The 15,467-nt window shown below is 40.9% G+C and overlaps 1 protein-coding gene across 3 annotated transcripts in view; it reads right to left on the bottom strand.

Moving 5' to 3' along the window:
* SLX4IP (SLX4 interacting protein) overlaps nt 1-15,467 on the bottom strand; it is a 188,721-nt gene that overhangs the window by 59,778 nt on the left and 113,476 nt on the right. For all 3 annotated transcript variants that reach the window (XM_026503029.4, XM_026503028.4, XM_057312666.1), the window contains 2 exons: nt 9,734-9,823; nt 5,763-5,883 (listed from right to left, as the gene is read on the bottom strand). In XM_026503029.4, the coding sequence (XP_026358814.1) occupies nt 5,763-5,883; nt 9,734-9,823 (211 nt within the window). The remainder of the gene's footprint in view (nt 1-5,762; nt 5,884-9,733; nt 9,824-15,467) is intronic.

Raw genomic sequence — 15,467 nt, 5'->3', positions numbered from 1 at the left:
ATGAAAAATATTTTTATCTGAGTAATCAGGAAAGTTACCAGCCCAGAGACTTCAGCTCAGCCAGCATTATGCACTAAGTATCTGTAGTGTGATGAGGCACATTATTTGTTACATAGATCTAGAAATGGAAAAAGGTAAGAAATTCATGCGAATGAGAGAAGATATCCACTTTACACAAAAGCATAAACCACTCTCATTTATCCAAACCACCAATATAGTAAGGACAACTCTATTTTCAGGGAACATGAGACACAGAACTGGATACTGAGGAGGAAATAGGCAAGGCCTTACGGTTAGTGGCTTTGAAATTGCTTTTGAAAAAGGCATTTAAGTAAGATTATGGGAACAGCTGAGAACAGGCAGTCAGATAAATGTAGAGAGATGTCTTTGGCTCTGAGGCAAGACTAAAAACACGTATTCAGTTTCCAGTCTTAGTGATGCTGTTAATAAACAATAGAAGGCGACAGTATGTTACCGTGTGTGTCCGCTTCGTTCCTACAGGTACGCACGGCCTAGAGCAAGAGGAAGCTCTTTGTGGAAAGCAACCTTGTGGGAGAGATAGATGAACAATGGTCTCCCTACCTTTTGGAAATTAACAGTTTAGTATGAGGTTAAGCACTTATAACCAGAAGCAGAGCTGTCTGTTTATGCTCTAGAGCTAGGCGGTAATGTAATTTGGAGAAGAAAAGAGCTCTGTGGGTGGCAAAGAATCAGTCTCTGCCAATGAAGGGGTGGGAGAAAGGCAGGTAAACAGATTATAGCACAATTATAATACAACGTGACAAATGTATTAAAAGTGTTAAGTGCCAGAAAGAGAGAAACTGAGGGAGACTTTGGAGAAGTAATATTTGGGTTGGATCTTAAAAGCTAAAATAGGCATTTTCCAGACAAAGGTGAAAACTAAATGTTAAGGCAGAGGTATCGAGAAAGCACGTTTGTGGGAGGCAGGAATGTGAGTAGCGGGAGGAGACAAGGCAGGATGGGGAAGTTATGGCCTTGACCTTACTAGGAAGAGGAAAGATAGAACCATGTGTGTAATTTATCACCTGTACGAATACTTATTAAGTACCTACTGCAAAGCAGAAAGCATCCTCCAAGCTGGAGACACAATGGTAATAAAAGAGGCAGAACCTGTCTGCAGGAGGCTTACACGTTTGTGGAGAGATGGATGTTGATCAAATAGTGTTCGGGATGCTTGTGGGCCAGTAATAAAGAAACCGGTCCCCAGGATAAGCTTCCCCGAGGAGTGATTTTGAGCAGAGAGCAAAAGGAGCACGGGGAATGGGAAGACTAGGGCTTCAACATGGGCAGAGGCCCCCAAGATGAGCAGAAGAAAAAGCTTTGGAAGAAAGGAATTAAGTTGCCATCACTGGAGCAAGGAAAAAGGAGAAAGTGGGACAAGATGAGGCTGGAGAGGCAGCTACTCCAAGGACCCTGGCTTGCACCTGGGAGCCTTGGGGAAGAGGTTCACAAGATCAGACCTGCGATATTAAGGGATGACACTAACTGAAGTGTAAACAGCAGGAGAGGCATCGGCCAGAGCGGAAGCAGGGAAGCCAGCCGGGGGCTGCTGTGGGTGCCTCAGCAGGCAGGGGAAGCCGGAGCAGGGACTGGTTGGTGGCAGCAGAGTTTGTATGAACATCAAAAGACATGGTCAATTAAAGGTTAACTGTTAGCAGAAGTGGGAAGGAAAGGGAAGAGACTGCTTTCATACCAAGATGACTCTCAAGGAAGAATCCTTAGCACAGCTGAGTGAACACCACGACAGTGCACTAGTATCATCCTGCCTCCCTCTGGCAATCGGCTGCACTACTTATCTCATTACACGGAAGCCTAGCCATCATCCCACAAGTGGCTGGTCACTGAAGACTCCATGAAGCAAATACAGGCTGCTTCTCGTTTGTGGTTGTGCAATTAAATAAACCAAGTCAAAGGCAAATGACAAACTCAGAAAGATCACTGACAACATATAAAACATACAAAGCATTCATATCCTTAAGGAGCTCTTACAGACTAATAAAAATATGCACATTAAAACTAAGAACATTATAAAGGAGTTGCTGTGTGCTGACATGTATACCATCAGGATATCCCCTGAACCATTAGTTTACAAGAGTGAGCATATTAAATGCAACCTAAATGTCCCACCAATAAATCAGAGTATGGATATTTAATGGAATACTACACGGTCATTAAAAGTGGTGATGGGAACACTGAACGGCCAAAACAATTTTGAAAAACATTAAGAAAGTTGGAAGACTCACACTTCCTAATTTCAAAACGTAATACAAAGCTATGGTAATGAAAACAGTGTGGTACTGGCATAAAGACAGACATATGGAACAATGGATCAGAATAGAGAGCCCAGAAAGAAACCCTCATATTTACGATCAAAGATGTTCAATAAGGGAGCCAAGACCATTCAAAGGGGGAAAGGACAGACTTTCCAACAGATGGTGCTGGGACAACTAAATATCCATATGCAAAAGAATGAAGTTGGACCCTTTCCTTAAAATTAACTCAAGATGGATCAAAGACCTAATTAAAAGGAGCTAAATCTATAAAACTGTTAGAAGAAAAAATAGGAAAAGCTTCATGACACTGGATTCAGTAAAGATTTCTTGGATATAGTACCAAGCACAGGCAGCAAAATAATAGATAAATTGGCTACATCAAAATTTAAAACATTTCCACATCAAAGGACACTATCGAGAGTGAAAAGGCAACATACAGTGGGAGAAAATATTTGCAGATCATACACCTGATAAGGAATTAATATCCAGAATATATAAAAGAACTCCTACAACTCAAGAACAAAAGCAAACAACCCAATAAAAAATGGGCCGAGAACACAAACAGACATTTCTCCAAAGAAGATACACAAATGGCCAATAGGCACATGAAAAGATGGTCAAAATCACTACAAATGCAGGAAACACAATTTGAAACCACAATAAGATACCACTTCCCATCTATTAGGATGGCTATTACCCAAACAACAGAAAACAAGTATTGGCAAGATTATGGAGCAACTGGGACCCATTCTTGGTGAGAATGTAAAATGGTGTAATCACCAGAAAACAGGATGGTAGTCCCTCAAAAAAATTAATTAATTAATTAATTTAATTAAATTAAAACAAACCAGTACCATACAATCCAGCAATTCTAAGTATATACTCAAAGTATATACTCAAAGAAGCAGAGACTCAAAGAGATATCTGAAGACAAATATTCACAGCAGCATTATTCACAATAGCCAAATGGTAGAAATAACCCAACTACCCTATGACAGATGAACAAACAAAGTGTGTGTGTGTGTGTGTGTGTGTGTGTGTGTGTGTGTGTGTATTATTCGGCTTTAAAAAGAGAGAAAATTCTTATAAATTCTATACCAGAGATGAACTTTGAGAACATTAAGCTAAGTGAAATAAGCCAGACACAAAAGGATAAATACTTCATGATTCCATTATATGAGGTACCTCAAGTAGTAAATTAGAAAGCAGAATAGTGGTTACCAGGGGCCAGGGAAGGGAGTAATGGGCAGGTACTGCTTAATGGGTAAAGAGTTCCAGTTTCGCACAGCAAAAAGTTCTGGAGATAGAGAGTGACAATGACTGCACAACAATGTGAATGTACTTAATGACACTAAATTGTACACTTGAAAATGGTTACAATGGCCAAGTTTATGTATAGTTTACCACATTAAAACAATTTAAAAAATGGTGATGTATAGGTTTTAAAGGAATTCTATATTATGTAAGGTGAAAAAAATAGGTTATGAAATTCTATGCATGGGGCGCCTGGCTGGCTCAGTCAGTTAAGCGTGGGACTCTTGGTTTCAGTTCAGGTTGTGACTGCAAAGTCGTGGGATCGAGCCCTACACTGGGCTCCACGCTCAGCACAAAGTCCACTGGGGAGTCTCTCTCCGCTCTCTACCCCTCCCCCACTCACGTGTGCACGCTTGCTCTCAAATAAATCTTTTTTTTTTTTTAAAGATTTAATTTATTTATTCGACAGAGATAGAGACAGCCAGCGAGAGAGGGAACACAGCAGGGGGAGTGGGAGAGGAAGAAGCAGGCTCACAGTGGAGGAGCCTGATGTGGGGCTCGATCCCATAACGCCGGGATCACGCCCTGAGCCGAAGGCAGATGCTTAACCACTCTGCCACCCAGGCGCCCCTCAAATAAATCTTTTAAAAAAATTTTTGTATGTACAGAAAGATCGCTTTTCTTGTTATAAATTCATTCATTCATTCATTCATTCATTCATTCATTCATTCATTCAAATAAAAACAAACTTCTTGCCCACATGAGCCCAAGAAAGACTTTGATTTTCATCTTGGGGTCAGAACAACACACAACACATCTTCCCCAACTGTGAGAGAGGCTGGGAAATTGAGTATTTAGCATTTTTCACTCAGTGGTAGAGGAAGCCAGGGGAAGGGCTAGTTGAGAATCAGTACTGACCATGCCACCTCCGCACCAGAAATGGAGGTCTGAGAACGTTCTCTGTCCTTCTCCTTTTGTACCAGTCAGAAAATGAGACTAGCCAGGTCTGCTGGGGTACAAAGGATACAAGGTCCTCTGGCTTTTCTCAAGCTTTATCCTACTACTAAGCAAAATACCAGAAAGCGTCATCTAATACAATATTGTTTGGACTGAAAATTCCATTTGTTCGAGGCTTTCAGTTAGGGTTAAATTAATCTGTCTGCCTACTTATCAGCTGTGCCCAGGTGAACACTGGAGATTAAGTATGCCTTCAAAGGGGGTTACGTAACACAATTCTTCTCCTAAGGGGGTGCTGCATTAGCATAACCTAGTTCACGGCTGTCCAGTGTTGCCCTCTGAGGATTAACACAAGGTTAACCTTATTTGTACCACAAAGAGTGTTATGAAACACTGATTTAAAGTTAAAAAAAAATTAAAAACACAACAATGGCAGAGTGGAAGGAACAGTGGGCTAGGAGTCAGAAGAGCTGGGTCTGGGGTCAGGTTCTGCCACCTGTCACCCAAGTACGGTTTCCTTCAACAAGTCACTGAATCCATGTATCCGGCACTGGGCTAAGTAAGGAGGAGGGGGGCATGCGGGGGAAGATGCCAAATAAACAAGATCATCTCTGTCCTCAAAATGATGATCTTTTATTTGGGTGAACCCTTAATCTTGTAGATCCTCGGCTTCATCACCTACAACTCAGACATCACCCTTCTCAACGTGTTATTAGGAAATAGGGAGGGATAGTTCAACCTCACTGCCCTTGATGTTTTGGGCCAGATAATGCCTTGTTGTGGGGGGCTTTTTGTGCATTGTAGGATATTTAGTGGCATCCCTGGCTTCTACTCCCTAGATGCCAGTAGCTCCCTGCCACCCCTCCCACTCGATGACAACCCAATGTCCCCTGGGACCCATCACGCCCAGGTGAGAACCTCTGAAATAGGATGACATATATGAAAGCATTTAAAAAAGCATAAAGCCCCAAATCAAGTCAGCATTAATGTAAACCTATTTGTAAGACTACTTGTCAAAAAAAATCCTTTAAAGTATTTACAGTTTCCTTAGGAATGTTTTATTTTCCATTTTTATATATTTTGCCTACCATTAAAAACCCTCCAGGGCTTTTTGGTTAATTTTCTTTACCCAAACAAAGCATCTTCATTAGAACATATTTTTTAAATGTATCACTGTACTAACATGACAGAGTCAAACATAATTGCCATCTCTACAAAGCAGAAATTTTATCCGAAATCAAAGTACTCAGTGCCTACCTTTTAAGGTCAAGGGACTGGATCTTGTGAATTCTGTATTTGATGGCCTGTGCTGTTTACGAACTTCCAAGTACTCCTTAACTCTTGAATCAATGGTTTCTCTTAAAAGTAAACAGACTTCCTAGAGTAAATTGAAAAATGAGATATAATTTTCTCATGTAATGCAATGCAAAAAGAGTCAACATCGTGCATATTAAAAAGTCAACACTGAACGTTTCATTTTGTTTGTTTTACTTAGCTGTGAAAGCTGAAAAGAATGCTATCTGTGCTCGAGGGTAACATCCCAGGTTTAAGTTTGCTACTGAGGTTTGTTCAAAACCATGATGTTGGCTTACTCTGTGGCCTGAGAAATTAATTTCATTTCCCTCTGCCTCACTTTCACATTTCTAAAAGGAGGATAAAAACAGTGAAGTGCCCCGTGTGGCCAGGCAACACTGGGGATGGCAGTCCCTCCCCCAAGGTTTTCAGTGGACTGTTGTCATGTGGGGATACAAGGGACAGGGTCATTAGCTCTTCCAATTCGTTCAAATGGAGCCAGCCATGGTGATTTTTATTCGAATACTTCCCATTTTTCAAACTTGGTTCAAAACCTTTTTTAACCTAAACACCACCATTCATTAGTTTCTGACCTCGGGTTTAGAAATCTACTGAAAAAAGGAACAGCACTGAGTGATGGGCCGAAGAGAGACCTGGAAACCAGTACTGTGATTTTCTTCCACGCTCTTGTTGATGATACTGTATATGCCCATTTGCCTTTGTGAAAACTGCACTATATCCACCGATTAATGGTGAAAATAATTTAACTTCTCATATTTCTCTAAAGTAGATTAATATTTATTAGGCAACAGAAACACATGGTTTTAATTCAATGTCAACATACCACACCACTAGCAAATTTCTGGAGCTATTGTTTTATGTATCAGTGTTACTTATGAAAAGAAAAACAAAACTCTTAAAAAGTCCACCACACAATAGGAAGAAACTGTCTACCAGAGACATGTAGCCAATGCAGGGAAAGGGGAAAATGGCACACAAATCTGAATTTCTTAACTTAGATTAAGAAACCAGTGTGTAAGGACTGATAATTCTGGTCCAAGTCCCAGCCTCTGCAGAAGGCTCAGAGTTGCCGAGGTCAACTCAAACCTGTTTCACTGGTTTCTTCAATGCCATCTCAGGTTGATCTCTTAGAATCTTCATACATTAAAACAAGAACAAAATTCTAAGCAGCCCTGCAGGGCAATGACTGCCAAACTTTTCTTTTCTTGCTAATACGTACACTCCTCAACAGTACTGCAAATCCTTGATTTAATTCACAAACATGATCTACATAAAATGTAAACACTGGTCTCCTCTCTCCTGCTCTCATTTTGCAGCCCAAAGATGCAGTGCCTTGTGGAATACAGAGATATCCGTTTACAGTTGAGCGTTTTGGCATTGTTCACACAACAGAAAGGCAGCCTTGCCTCATACTGTTGTTTTAACAATTAAAGAATTTTGCTTCACATGCAGGGTTCAACTATGACTGAGCTAGAAAATATGTGAAAGACATACATGGAAACAGAGATTGTTAAAATTTGGCCATAAATACCCTATAAGGCTAGAACTAAAAATAGTACGACAAAAATAAAACAAAGGCCCATACAACACAAACTTTCTCCCTATAGTTACGGGGCTTTCCTTCTATGAGTCAGGTTTGACGAATGGAAGGTAGACCATGTGCAGTGTGGTCAAGATACCCTAGGAACTGACCACACCACACTTAGCACAGCATTCTCTTCAGAACCAGAGCAATGCAAGAGAAGGCAAATTCCCAGCTATCCCAGAAGGACACGTAAGAAGACCAAGCTGAAATCGGTGAGCAAGAGGACAGAGATACATACAGTACCTCTAGGCTAACGGGGGCTCACGCTTGCTTTCTCAAGTTCACAAATGAAACAGTTCAAGTTTGCCTGTTTGGGTACAAAGACTACTCGTGCTGGACTCAAAATAAACTTGGGTTTAATACATGCAATTAGTTCCTTTTTCTGAAAAGGAACTGGACATTCTTAAGACTTTCACTATATAAAGCGACTGCTAAAATGCAATCAAACTGATTGGTCATGAAATGATCTAATAATAAAAAAAGATGAAAGCACTGAAACACTGAACGCAGGCTAGAGTCATATCCTCTCCTTGACTAGCTTTTCTCCTTTCTCTGTTTCTCTCTCTCAGAGCAGTTTTAATGTCAGGGAACAAACTTGAAAGGAACAACTTCAAGTATAAGCAGCAGACCATCTGCTTTGCTTTGAGACGGAAGCTTGGCTTGCTGGCATAACTTGCCCTCTTTCAGCCAACCTGGACCTGCCAAGCTCTGCAGGTCCAATCGTGCACTGAGCACCTTTGCTAAGTCATGCCTTGCTGTCCGGACGTAGTACTAGGTGGAGCAGCAACAGCTGTGTGTGGCACCCTGGAAAAATCTAGCCTCATGTTTCAGCTAGGAGGTGATTCACATATTCATAGCTTTATTTTAAAGCCTTCCAAATCAACTGACTCTTGGCAAAACTGACTACATATCAACAAGAAAGGGCTAAGGCTGAGGTGGTAGAGCTGGAAGAGAATGAAAGAAAAGGTGGGCCCCAAACAGTGGATTCTAGAATGCTGTTGATGTCAGTCAAGTCAGAAGACTTTTGGGGTGAGGTCCCCTCAGGTGAGCATTCGTCCCTTTGGGGAAACAGAGTGTTGGTAAGCCAAATTTGGAATTCCATGGAGCTGAGTTGTAGTCGGAGACGCTGGCTTACTAGATATTAAGTCCTGAAGAGGTAAATCCATTTATTAACCTGAACGATAAATCCCATTGTACCGAATCTTGTGCCTGCCTTCTCTCAGCCGTGGGCCACTAGATATCCAGTGCAATAGTGCCCAGCCAAGTCCTGATTATATTAGTACCTTGTGATTGCAAATGTCTTACTTACAAATTTTCTTTGAGGGAGTTTTTGTTTTCTAGTAGTCTTCTGAAGTTGACTAAATACAGTCACCATAATAAAGGTTTCTTGTTTTTTGTGTATTTTTTTTGCTTTGTTCTGTTGCCACTATTACTAGATTCTTCTCCACATGCTACCTTTCAATAAAACTTATTTTTATTCCTAGCTCTAAAAAGCTATTGTGCCAAGTACCGCAGACGACACAAAGTGCTGTAATTGTGAAAGTTACGTGAGAGCCACTGCCTCTCTATCACTCCCCCCGCCTTTTAGTGCAAGGACACAGAGAAGGAAGCAGAGCACGTGAGGAGAGCCAGATGCACTCGCCAACATTCTGCCACAGCAGCACTGGGGTGGGATCACGGACACTGAGAGCTCCAGTGACTCAAAGGCCTCTGGTGGAACTCTTTCATTTGCAGATAAGGAGACTGAGGCCCAGAGAGATCAAACCCCAGGCTCCCATCACATGACCATCCAGCCTTCTGCCTCCACTGACCACAGTGAGAGGGAATACAGTCAAACATCTCCACACTTGCCATCAAAGACTCCTGTTAATAAAAGTATGGTAGAAGACACAAATGTGGATGATGAGAATTTATGAATTAAATAAGAATTTGATTTCAAGGGGTGAAAGATCAGCCTTGCGTTCACCCCACGCCTGCTTCAGGGGCTCGGTCTGTCCTTTACAACCATGTAGATTAAAATCCCTGCTTGCCTAGAACCCTTATTTTACCTTTTTCTTCTGTTTTAATTATAATGAGCCTTTTCCCCCAAAACAAAAAGGTAGAAAATTTCTGGTTTAAATAATACAGCTTATGAAATATATAGATGGGTCTCTTTCTCAGGAAAAAAGAAGCAAGTATATGTCTGTCATTGGGAATATAACAACTGCTTCTCAAGGGTTAAATATCATTCAATATTTTTTGCCCACAAACGAAAATAAAAGCTGTAAAGAGTTACTATTTCTTCTAGCAGCAGCTACTTGCATTTAAACAGTGAAAAGTTTTGTGGTACCTCTTTCTTCTGTTCAGAAAACCAGCTGGTATCTTTGTTTGACCCTTGGGGCAGTATGTGAAGATCCACCAGGACAGCAAAATTCCCACACTAAAAAGACATTAATGGCAGAGTTAGCTCACACCCAGCAAACAATGAAAGAAAATCTCACAAATTCCGATGTGGTTGCTCATGATGAAATGGCAACAAAGTTCCCTAGTGGACAGAAACCTTCATATGGGGCAGGGCTACACGTCAAAACCCACTAGTTTTTGCAAGTTTAATATTTAGGGTAGAAATGCTAAGGAGAAATATAATTTTAGTCATGAGAGTAAAGACAAAATGTCTATCTCTGGGCCACGCCTTGACAGGGGATTGCTCAAGACATCCAGAGGCAGTTGGAAGACTATCAGACATTGAAAGAAGTCAAATAGGTCAGTCCTGGGTAGGCTCCAGAAAAGAAGGGTTCCGTGGATAGTCAGGGCAAGTCTTTCTTCTACGTAGGAAAGAACAGATACAAGCTACTGCATTTTTAGACAGACAGAAGGAATGGCTGGGAATAGAAATGGAAGTGAGGACACACGAAAAAGAACTAAGGAGAGGAAGGTAGATGCTCAATGAGAGTTATCAAAAGTAAATTAGTTTTATTAAAATATGCTATAAAACTGTCCAAATCCTGCTTCCTGTTGCTGTACAGTAGGGTGGCCAATAACCATGTGTGGCTACTGAGCACACGAAATGCGGCTACTGTGATTGAGAAGCTGAATTTTAAACTGTATTTAACTTTAATTTAATTTAAACAGCCATATGTGGCTAGCCGCTCTGTGGCACAGCTATAGACCCTGTAAAATGCTGTAGCCTTAAAAATCCTCACACCTTATGAGTAATTTCTGAAAATCTCTAGATAACTGTGGATGAGCTACCTCAGAAAGGAATCAAAGACCAAGACTGCAGGTTGGGGATGGTCTCTGAGGCCCAAAGAGTCCATAATGGCCTGTAGGAAAATATCACTTCTGCACCTCTTTGGCTATTTTTTTTTTCCTTTTTAAATTCTGTGCTATAATTCAATGGTGAAAGGAAAGTATTTTCAACTAATGACCTGAGAATACCAAACATAAATATGAAAAGAAAATAAAACTTGACACCTATATCGTACCATACACAAAAATTATTTTGAAATGGATAACAGACCTACACATAAAAACCAAAACTGTCTTGCCAAACTTAGAACAGAAAAAAAATTTTTCTTAGGACCCAGGAAGCACAAAATACAGAAGAAAAATATTAAATTGAACTCTGTCAAAATTGAAAACCTTTGCTCATTAATAAAATGAATATGTATGTCATAGGCTGAGAGAAAATATTCACAAACGTGTATCTGACACAAAGGACTGGCATCCAAAATAAAGAACTCCTACAAGTCAATATTAAAAAAACAAACAACCCAAGTTTGAATAGATACTTCGCAAGATAAACAAACAGCTAATAACACATGAAAAAGTGTTCAACATCAGTCATCAGACAAATGCAAATTAAAACACCAAGAGATACAACTCCGTACCTCTCAGAATGACTAAAATTAAAAAGACTGACACACCAAATGTTGGTAAGAATGTGGAGCAACCCAAACTTTCGTACGTTTCTAGTGGAAATGTAAAATGGTTCGACCACAGTGGCAAACGGCTGGTCAGTTTCCTATAGTTAAACATAACATTTAATTTACTGACTAAGCCAACAATTCCACCTTAGGTATTTACCAAGAGAGATAAAAACATGTGAACAGAAAGACTTGTATGCAAATGTTCATCGAAGTTTTAGTCATAATAGCTAAGACGGAAGACAACCCAAGTCTATCAACAGGAGAATAAACAAAGTGTGGACATTCACTCAGTGGAATGCTCCTCACAAAACTACTGATACACTCAACACGGGCTAATCTCCACCTTATGTTGAGCAAAAGAAGCCAGGCTAAAAGAATACATATTGTATGATTCCACTTATATAAAGTTCTAGAACAGCAAAACTAAATCTGTGGTCAAAGTAATCAGATAGCGGGACGCCTGGGTGGCTCAGTCAGTTAAAGTGTCTGCCTTCGGGTCCTGGGATTGAGCCCCACATGGGGCTCCCTGCTCAGCGGGGAACATGCTTCTCCCTCTCCCTCCGCCCACCACTCCCCCTGCTTGTACTCTCTCTCTGTCAAATAAATAGATAAAAAATATTGAAAAAAAAAACAAAAGCAATCAGATAGTGATTACCTAGGGAGGAACTGAGAACAGGCACAGAAGAACTTTGTGTGGTGATGGGAAGTAATGGGAATGTTCTGTATCTTGGTGGGTTATATGCTGAAGATCAGTTCATTTCAGCATATATAAATTATATATCACTAATAAATAATTTTTTAAAAGCTGTGTAAAAAACACATTTATATTTACTGACAGTTATACGAAATGTATCATGTCCCTGAAAACGTATGGGTATTTCGGAGAAGACCAAAGTGAAGTTCACCAGGTAAAAAAATCATGGAATATGGTGAAAGAAGGTCTCCTATGATGTCAAACAGTGTAGCGTAACCCACTGAACTGTGGTATACTGTGTAACAACCAGTATTTTAATTTAAAGAAAGAGAATCAAAGGGAATATTTGAATAGAATAAAAAATATCAGTAAGTCACATGGTAAGGTCAGGTCTTATTTTGTGAAACTTATATATGAGTATAATGAGTTATGATGTAAAACCTATTTCTTACTGTGGATTTGTGGTCAAAACTGATTGAAAACCATACTCGAGTACACTGTTATTTTAAAAGTTTCTTCACAATGCTGATTATAGATTTAACCTTTCAGGAGTATGCTGCCACCAGGTGGAGGTCATATGCCACAACTACAGGATCTTAGCCAGGGGTTATTAACCTTTTGTGTGCCATGGACCTCTTTGGGCAGCTGTGAAGTTGAAGATATCTGCTCAGAATGTTTTTAAATGCATGAAACACATTGCATAGGACTTAAAAAAAACACCAATTTGGCTGAAGTATGATTATCCAAATTTAAAAAAATGCTGTGTATGATTTAGTAATGTATATACTTGTTTATTAGGCACTGGCTCTTCTCACAAGTGGTAGATCTAATAACCACCATAAATTCAAAGTAGAGATAAGCATAAATGATATCTTCAGATATGTGCTACAATTATAATATAATATGAAAAGAGCTATGATTCTAATGGTGATGTATATTGCAAATACTACTGTGTTTTAAATACTTAACTTATGGGGCACCTAGGTGGCTCAGTCAGTTCAGCGCCCAACTCTTGGTCATTACCTCAGGGTTGTGAGATCAAGCCCCATGTTGGGCTCCGCACTCAGCACAGAGTCTGCTTGAGGTTCTCTCCCTTTCCTTATGCCTCTCCCCACGCTTGCGCGGGTGTGCGCGCACACGCACCCTCTTTCTCTCTAAAATAAACAAATCTTTAAAATAAACAAATATTTAACTTATAATAAAAAATAAATTGATTAGAATTTGGTAAAATAAAACTAATTTTGTTCCCACCCAAGTTCAGTGACCCTCTGAATTCTATCTGTTGAGTCTCCACAGATGGCATAACAAGAGCCTCTCCAAAGCTATGGGATGTGCCTTACACACATCTACTGGGCTTCCTGCAAGTGTTTAATCCTGACTCCTCAAACCAAGTTCTCTACAACCTCTTCTCCATTAGCAAAAATATCTTTTAAAATAGTCAAAAAAAAAAAAAAAAGTGATGCTTGAACAATCTGAATTGATAGTATATAATGGTAGCTTTCTAAAGAATTAAATAGCAAGGTCCAATCTGGTATTTTCTCATCATTTCATAATTTTGATCACAAATAACCTAGTGCACATTTGATTATAAACAGACTGATGAGAACATTGTTGTTGTTGTTTTTTTTAATAAATCATGGAATCTTACTCTGGTGTTCAAAGTTTCCTGGATTTCAGCCAGACTCCCCAATCGGGCACGCGTGCAGTCCCCACCCCGCCCCCAATAGCAGGCTTCTCCCTCTGCAGCCAGCAGTTCTGAGTTATCCAGCAAGAGCTCTCTCAAACTCCCACACTAAGCAACAGATTTTGCCTTTCTGAAGTTCCTTGCTCTCAAAGCTTTGCTCCCATGAGTGAACAAACGTTGTCGTGGGGTGAAGGGGGGGTCTTTTACTGCTGCCAGAAGCACAGCCTTCACTTCTCCTTAATTAGGAGGTCATTTCATCTCTCAGCAGATAAACTCTCCAGCTTTCTTCAAAAAGGAGGAACACACTAACCATCACTTCTTTCTTAGACCAGAGCTGCTCATTTTACACGGGCCAAGTTATCTCTTTAACAGACCAAAGGCTACTAGAAAAAGCTTCGCATCCCATGCCCTGGGTTGTGAGTCAACAGGCCAGGATCTGATCCAGCTTCTAGCCCCCTCCACCCAGAGGTTTCAGCCAAAAGCCTGGGAGTCAACCCTAACTCCTCGTTTTCCCTAACCCTCCACAATCAGTCACCAAGTCTCGTCAATTTTACTTCTTAAAGAGCTAAACACACCCCCGTCTCTTGTTCTGCAGTTCCTATCATCTCCCGCTTGGAATATTAGGGCTGCTTCTCTTGGTATCTCATGAACTCTCAATGCCCCTATCAGAGCAATCTCTTTTCTGCCCTCTGCTTCTAACGCACCTCAATGCTCCTGTGTTTAGTGAACTTTTATGCATCCTCGAACCTTAGCAAGGGCATGGACACCTTTGTGGAGCTTTTCTGAACAGTTTGTCACTTCCTCCTCTGGATCAGGCATATGCTTTACATGCTTATTTATTCCTGCACTAAACGGCTGGTCTATGTAGGGGCCATCCCTGCTAGGCTGTTAGCTCCTTGGTATAGACAGACAGGGTCCCAATCTCATTCGACTCTACACTGCAGCAATCGGCACAGGACCAGCTCACAAAATGTGCTTAATAGTGTGTGTGTGTGTGTGTGTGTGTGTGTGTGTGTGTGTGTATGTGTACAGACAGCTTTAATCTTGGCCTTGCCCTCCAGCATCCAGGCCACCACTGCTCTGCCTGAAGAGTCTTTCTCAAGGGGAAGGAAACAGGGCAAGTGCTTAATATTTAATAGGAGGAAGAAAGGAATGAATGAACGAAGACAGGATAAATGGGCTCTGAATTTTGGGCAAACCACAGCCTTATCTGCTAAGTGAGCGCGCTGAGCCCATTCTGGGGACAAGGCTGTTCCAACTCAGCCCAGGACACTGATGCATTATAGAACAACTTCCTCCCTCATCATTGTAGAGTGGCAACAACTACCCCATCACCAGTGGCAGCCATTTTCTATAGTTTGAAAAAAGAGAATTCGAGGATCCTACAATTACTTTGCCCTAAACTCACCGCCAAGGGTGGAAGAGCTTATCTTCTAATTTTACCTTATGTGTAAAATAAAGATGGAAATGCTAACATTTCTCATACATGTAGGTATCTCAGAAGCAGGCTCAGGCGGCGAGATCCGTGTATATTCCCTCTCTCTCTCTCTCTCTCATTCACTCGTTCCTTCAACACCTGCTGAGTTTCACAGGGGCACTGGCCAGAACTTGAGGCAGCAACAGAGCACTGCAGCTAAGTGTGAACACAGCATACACCCGAGGACCAGAGGTGGCCAGGCTGCAACTCTGCTGGGGGGAGGCTAGGGCTGAGGGGTATGACCTCTCAGACAAGTCCTGAGGAAGAGGGCAAGAGGTGGAGAAAGAAAAATAAACAGCA

The sequence above is a fragment of the Ursus arctos genome, unplaced genomic scaffold (genome assembly GCF_023065955.2).
Source record: "Ursus arctos isolate Adak ecotype North America unplaced genomic scaffold, UrsArc2.0 scaffold_16, whole genome shotgun sequence".
Classification (NCBI taxonomy): Eukaryota; Metazoa; Chordata; class Mammalia; order Carnivora; family Ursidae; genus Ursus; species Ursus arctos.
Note: the sequence above shows the minus strand (reverse complement) of the source record. Positions and strands in the feature narration are given on the sequence as shown.